Source organism: Protomyctophum parallelum (assembly GCF_964188405.1).
Source record: "Protomyctophum parallelum genome assembly, chromosome: 10".
In the NCBI taxonomy this organism is placed as follows: domain Eukaryota; kingdom Metazoa; phylum Chordata; class Actinopteri; order Myctophiformes; family Myctophidae; genus Protomyctophum; species Protomyctophum parallelum.
In genome coordinates, this window is record NC_139704.1 from 15,982,617 (window position 1) to 15,989,688 (window position 7,072).

General features: G+C 39.6%; 1 protein-coding gene across 1 annotated transcript; it reads left to right on the forward strand.

Moving 5' to 3' along the window:
* Positions 1 to 600: 600 nt before the first annotated feature.
* On the forward strand, positions 601 to 6,579 carry ephx5 (epoxide hydrolase 5). Its single transcript, XM_083774496.1, has 9 exons — positions 601 to 673; positions 922 to 1,135; positions 1,485 to 1,665; positions 1,768 to 1,977; positions 2,051 to 2,180; positions 3,105 to 3,316; positions 4,362 to 4,470; positions 4,901 to 5,026; positions 6,286 to 6,579. The coding sequence occupies exons 1-9, from the start codon at positions 651 to 653 to the stop codon at positions 6,485 to 6,487; spliced, it is 1,407 nt and encodes a 468-aa protein (XP_083630622.1). The 5' UTR covers positions 601 to 650; the 3' UTR covers positions 6,488 to 6,579.
* The last annotated feature ends 493 nt before the right edge of the window (positions 6,580 to 7,072 follow it).

A 7,072-nucleotide genomic window follows, 5' to 3' on the forward strand; every position in this document is an offset into this window, starting at 1 on the left:
GTTGTTCCTCAAAGAAACCAATTCAAAGAAGTAAAAGCAGTATCAAAACAAGTAAACGTCCCAGAGAGAGTACGACTGAATGCGCTGTTGAACTTGTTATATAAAGAAATTACGTAACGGTACAGCCTCTCTGTTTAGGGGTGGGACCATAGACCACCGAGGATGGAGGAAGCCAGACAAAACAACGCGTCACATGTTTGTTAGACGAGGAATCCATTCACTTTGCAGGCCATAGATCCGGTCTAGAGCGGACACGGAAACAGTGTAGATGTGCATGGAAATGACGTGGTGTAGTAGGCGGGCTCCTAGACCGGATCTGAGCACTGACCCATCATTTGAAATCAGGCTTTCTTCCACAGGTGACGTGAGGTTACTTGTTTGTTTACGCACCGCAGGTATTCGTTTGACAGTAGGCCTACTCTTCCGCTATAAAGTTCCTCCAGTCATCGTCGATTTATATCCGCGAAAGTACAGCACAGCCAGGCGGGCAAGGACCAAGTCCAGTGAATATTACATAATACATACAGTAGTTTGCTGTGCTTTCTTTCATCACGAACAGCGTTCTGGGTTGTGTGATATTGATTATTGAAACATTTTCACCTACTCTTCCAGCCCAGGTGAGAAGTTAAGAACCCTCTGAGCATAACAACATGCAGAGACTTGTTATTTTGAAGTAAGTTTCCGGTTACCCTATTCACACAAATCCGAATGAATCAATCCCTCGGATTATTTGCATATTATCTACGATAGCCCTGAAACATGACTGTCATGATTAGAAGTACGAGCGTCTTTAGCTCTGGACTCTGGACCAGAGCTAGAGCGTCATGTGAACCATGGCTACTGTATATCTACGCACAAGTTCACACAACCACTGCATTGTTTCAGTGAAAGTTTCTTTCTCGTTGATTAAAAAAAATGTAGACAAGCTTTCTGCAACTTGGAGCCTGCTCAACAGCAAGTTGTAATCGGTTCAGCTGTGGCAGGTGGGCTGATCCTGGCATATCTGCTGAACAAGAAAAGAGAAGTCAGAACCATCCCCGTTGGGGAAGGTTGGTGGGGAGCAGGAGAAAAACCCCAAATAGAAGATCATAAAATCTACTCATTTGAAGTGCAAACTTCAGATGATGAGATTACGGTAATTCATTTTGTTGAATTTATATTTGATTATTTTACTAATCAATGAATTATAATATGAATCAATGATGATTCATCATGCGAAGCATTCACATGCACTCATTGATTTTTCCATTTTTACCTCTTATGATTATTTCCTGAGTTTGACCATAGAAGTGTATATTTGTAGTCTCTAAATGTTCTGATGAATTGAAAATGGTGGACCCTATTGTAAACAAGTGTATGCTTTATGGTGTCGTCCACTGTTAACAGTTTTTGTATTGAGTTGTGCTTGAAATGTACATGTACTGTTAATAAATACTTCAATCAATCAATCAATCAATCAATCACATGTATATTATTTTCTGTAGGACCTTCATGAACGTATTGACAGAACCCGCTACACAGATCCTTTGGAAAATGCCTGCTTCCAGTATGGCTTCAATTCCTCCTACCTCAAGAAAGTAGTTTCTTATTGGAGGAATCAGTTTGACTGGAATAAACAGGTTGTGGTCCTTAACAAGTACCCACACTTCAAAACCAATATTGAAGGTAAGCCCTGGTTGACAACTGACCTGTTAAGCCCTGATCGTATATAGGCTAATATCATATATCCTGTACATTTGTCACTTTCTCCTCATTGCTTTTCCTCAGGATTGGATGTACATTTCATACATGTTCGACCACCTCGAAGCGAGGGTCAGAGGGTTCTCCCTCTCATGCTTGTCCATGGCTGGCCTGGCTCATTTTTTGAGTTCTACAGGATTCTTCCCCTACTGACAGATACCCAGGATGACCTGACATTTGAGGTGATATGTCCATCCATCCCTGGCTATGGTTTTTCAGAGGCCCCTCACAAACAAGGTAATGTCAACAACATGTAGATTTAAGCAAGAACAAGACATATTCCTGGATTTGACCCCTTGTGTCTCCCCAGGATTTGACAGTTTTGCTGCTGCAAGAATCTTCCTGACACTGATGGAGCGTCTAGGTTTCTCACAGTTCTACCTGCAGGGTGGGGATTGGGGCTCCCTCATCACCACAAACATGGCGCAAATGAAGCCGCAGTAAGAATTGAGTCAAAATCAAAGTCTGAATCTAATAATTACATTGGAATTTGCTGTAGTCACTCATTCCAAACAGAACATTGTGACATTCTTAGTCGTATTGTGAAACTAGATGCAATGTACAACACTAGATTTGTTTTATAATGGGATTAATCTAGAGTTGAAATACCATCCAGTGATAGCCCATTCATCCAAATAGCATTTGCGATCTGCTTGTATTAAACATTAAACTCACCAACATTGCAGCTGTAGGGCAAGGTTGAATTATCCTTTCAAACTGCTAAGCTTCTGTTTCATAAAAATCCACCATAGACATGTTATGAGCTAGTTTCTGTCAAAAAATTCCGTGCCGTGATGTGAAGTGTTGGAGTTTGGAAGCACTTGTTTTTATTGACGGGTCGTGCTGCCTCTTGCATTATGTGCAAATTTGAAACAGGCGGTACAGGTGGTACGCAGGGTTCAGTCACTTCGAGCGCTTCCAACACTTAAAAATAATCACCTGCACAGAGTTTCTTGACAGAAAGTAGCTCATATTCTCATAACATGTCTACTGTGGATTTTTACAGTATATGAAATAAAAGCTTTGCAGTTTGAAAGAGCATAATCCAAGCTTGCCCTACAGCTGCAACGTTGGTAAATTTAACGCTGTTTAATACAAGCAGATGATGCAAATTGGATGAATGGGCTTGAATACTTGATGGTATTGCAACTCTAGATTCATCCTATTATAAAAACAATAGTGTTGCAAATTGCCGCTATTGTGAAACAGCCTGCATTGTAAAAATATATATATAGCTGAACCTATCCCCATTGTTGCACTGTAGAGTCTGAAGAGATAATTACATCAAGCTTCACCATTGATCCACATTGATAAAACCTAATGTATTTCTAGTTTTATTACAGTCTACTCTTATTATTTTTTAGGTGCGTGAAAGGTCTCCATCTGAACATGATTCATTCACAGAGAAGTTTCAAAGTGCTTTTGTCAATCCTGTTTGGCCGCTACGTGCCCTGTCTGGTGGGCTTAACTCGTGAAGATGTCCATCGCCTGTTCCCTTTCATGGAGAAGAATGTCTATGAGATCCTGAGGGAAACAGGATACTTGCATATACAGGGCACTAAGCCAGACACAGCTGGTGAGAACACCCACCAGAGTGAACATTATGAACAAATGTAGGCAATCACCATAACTGTTAATTTAGTCAAAATAACTTCTATTTAATTGTTGAGCGCTTGGTAATGACAGTTGTGATGGCAAATTATATACATCCAGTCAAGGTGAAGCTGATTAATTTTTTTTTCAATGTCTTTCTTGTCCCCAAAGCCAAAGGGGGCCTGCACTCTGAGCTAACTCTATGCTTCTGTGCTGTGCTAAAGCGCTCTTAAAAAGAAGTCCCCCTCATACAGTATATTTTCCCAGTGTCTTTAAAGTTTATACCTTTCTCAACCAAGCAATGCCCAGGGATCCCATGAAAAAGAAAACACCCCTGCTTACAGTACATGCAACCATGTCCAGAGTTACTATAATATAGGACATCATAACAAATGGCATAATGAAAGGCTTAGAACTAAAAAGTAAATAAAATAATACATAGTCATTTCATATTTCCTATTCTCCCTTACATTCATTAACCCATTCTGGGCAGCAACCCCTTTTGGTGTTATAACCCTTCTGGACGGGGACGAGTATCTGGATACAGCGGAAGTGGAGCCTCCTCGCCACTTCTGTTTAGTAATTACAGTCGCGCATATTTATCCTAATATAAATAGAAAACATCTAAGGCTATAGCTTGTTGCTTAGCAGAAAAGGAAATAAAAAAATATCTTTTCGTGAACGGAAATGGCAGCTTCCATTACTTAGCTCATGGGGGCTATAGTCCCAGACTATATAGCATTCGGAGATTGTGGAATAGTTGTCTGGCTACGCAAGACTAGACAGAGAGAGACAGACACAGACAGACAGGGTCTTGTGAAGTTGATGGTCATAATGACACGACTTCTCACACACTCCTACTTCTTAGGTTCTTGTTTAGGACGGTGTTCAGCCCCAGTTTAAAAGCACAAGGGATAGTTGTATCAGATGCTGTGTATTGTTAATGTCCTTTTTACAATGTTGTTTAGTTTTCATTTGTTGACTTGAGTACATCACTCTTATTGGCAATTCTTGTATCATGTATACAGGCTGTGGAGTGAATGACTCTCCTGTTGGCTTGGCGGCCTACATTCTGGAAAAGTTTTCTTCCTGGACTGACCTCAAGAATAGAAACCTGGAGGATGGAGGATTGGAGAGGTAGAAAGACACTGCTCTATGTACTGTATAATATTACGAGGAAGAGACGTGCATAATCTATTTTAGTATTGCATTGTGTTGCTGTATTTTCATGTCAAAACAATAGATAATAGAGGGTATGCGCATGCATAAAACGAGTGTCAAAGTGAGTTTAAGGTAGTTTAATACAATCAGACTTTTATGTTTGGATGTATGGACTTAGTGTCAAGGCAAGAAAGTCGTTTTTTTGCCACTCGAATGTTCCCGCATAACTTCCTGGTATGATGATGTCATGTGCATACCTGAAAATAATAAACACATTGAAAATGTAATTCATATACTAGTAAGCATAACTTTTTATTGCAAGGAAGAAACATACTGTAGTTTATCTCATGCACCTTGGTAATTGCTGGTAGTACAGTGAATCATTAACTTGATTTTCTTTCTGCAGGAAGTTCAGCCTGGATGATCTTTTGACCAATGTCATGATCTACTGGACCACAGGCTCGATTGTGTCCTCCATGCGCTTCTACAAAGAGAACTTGAAGACTAACATTGAAGACAGAGTGGATTCAAGGTGCCTATATTCAGACCAAACTGGTCAGACCAAACTGGTCAGGCTACTACTTGGCCTCACTCCACGAACCCACCTCACCCCTGCCCATTTTGATAGGCTGGAATGGCTTAGGGTTGACGGCAGAGTACAGCATCTTGCAATGGGTCTGGTCCACAAGATTCACTACACCAAGATAATTACCCATGTACCTGTCTAAATACTTAATGTCAATGAAGTCCACACTCGACACCAGAGGGAGTTCAACAAACCACATGCAACCCAGATTTGGCTCAAACAAGGGATTAAATCATTTTTGCTCCTATGCCACTAAAACGTAGAATGCCCTACCAACAGCCATTAAGACATGTGAATCCCTTCTGGAGATCCCCCCACCCCTTTGTCCCCATACTGTAGTAACTGTACATGTTTTTCCCTTTTTATTTTCTTTATATGATTTCCTGTCTTATAGAAATGTATATTGTACATCTTTAAATGTTATGATCAATTGAAAATGGTGGATCCTGTTGTAAACAAGTCTTAGTGCTTTATCATGGTTTGGTTTAGTCCACCAAAGTAGCAGTTTTTTGTGCTTTCATTTGAAATGTATCCAATACCCATTATACATACTGGGAAATTTAAATTTAAATAAATTCTACAATGGTTACCTCAGTTTTGTTAAAGTGCAAATAACATGCATTTTAAAACTGCTTTTAATATTTAATAATCATATTGTCTATGTCTATGTTATTTCTAATGGTTTGAGCCTCAATCACCACTCTGATATAACCAGGCCTTGTCATTTCTTTCTGGACTTTGAAAGCAGTTTTAGCTGCAGTACCACACTGTCCTGAGGTGGAGAGGGTGCTGATATGCAGATTATTTAATATTTGAGTCATTATAATACTCATGCTAGATAAAACCAGGCTTGTTTCCATTCCATGCCAGCTTGGAAAATCAACAATGGTGGACATTGTAAACAAAGTGGAAATGCAAATTTGCAACTAAAGACTGAAGAAAAGGAGGAATTATACAAAGTAGGGTGACATTGATGACATCACAATGAGGCCAAAATCAGTCGAGCTGTTTCTGAGAGCAATTTCCATTAAAACACCCATATGACATGAAGGCCTGATTGTTCAAAATTGGTTATTTGTGGGGATAGAAAACACACATGGGAGCCCCAAAAACACAAAAGAAATTGAAAAAGTTGAATTTTATGTTATAGGTCCTTTAAATAATGGCATTTGCAGAAAGACTAATGACTTTGTTTCCTTTCTTAGGACTGGGATATTTGTTCCCACAGGACTGGCCGCCTTCCCCGGAGAGCTGATGCACTGTCCTCGTTCATGGGCAGAAATGAGGTACCGGAACATCTGCTCATACTCTTACTTGTCCAGAGGAGGACACTTTGCTGCCTTTGAGGAGCCACAACTGCTGGCTAATGACTTAGTCCAGTTTGTTAAGAAAGTGGAAAAGTTATAATTTTTTACAACTAACGAATGCATGCAAACCCATGTAATCGTGCTACATTGCTTTTGAAGTGCTGCACATAAAAGTTTAATTGAATACTAAAATTGTGTGGTTTCTGTCTTGTCTGTCACATGAATGACATAATGAAGGACTTCTGAGTCAATGTTGAGTTTACAGCAAAAGGTTTGATAATGGATATGCTGATATTCAAAACACTGAACAGACCTTTTACACAAGCACTGTTCAGGAGCAATTGAGGTAAATTTGAAAAACACTTATTCACCTGCATAAAATTAATCACCTTTTGTTATAATACAAATAAATTACAAAACCAATTGCCCTCCGGGACAAATAAAGTTTGGTTATAAATAATCACAGGTTTCACTTGTAATACCAACTAAGAGTTGGCCCAAGAGTTCCAAAACGTTGAATGCCTATTTTTAACTCAAGCCCTAAAGTCAATACCAGTGCCTTCATGTTGATATAGTACAACTCTGGGCAGGACAGCTAGTAACAGAAGTATAGGGTTACCAGCAGTGCTGTAATCTTAGCTTTTTTCCCCCAGAGTTCATAATTATTCCCTGTGTGACATGGCGT

Excerpts from the sequence above, each read along its gene's own strand:
- ephx5 (XM_083774496.1), top strand. The coding sequence starts at position 651 with ATGCAGAGACTTGTTATTTTGAA. Across the intron at positions 674-921 it reads CAGAGACTTGTTATTTTGAA|ACAAGCTTTCTGCAACTTGG; the intron begins GTAAGTTTCCGG and ends AAAAAAATGTAG. Across the intron at positions 1,978-2,050 it reads AGAGGCCCCTCACAAACAAG|GATTTGACAGTTTTGCTGCT; the intron begins GTAATGTCAACA and ends GTGTCTCCCCAG.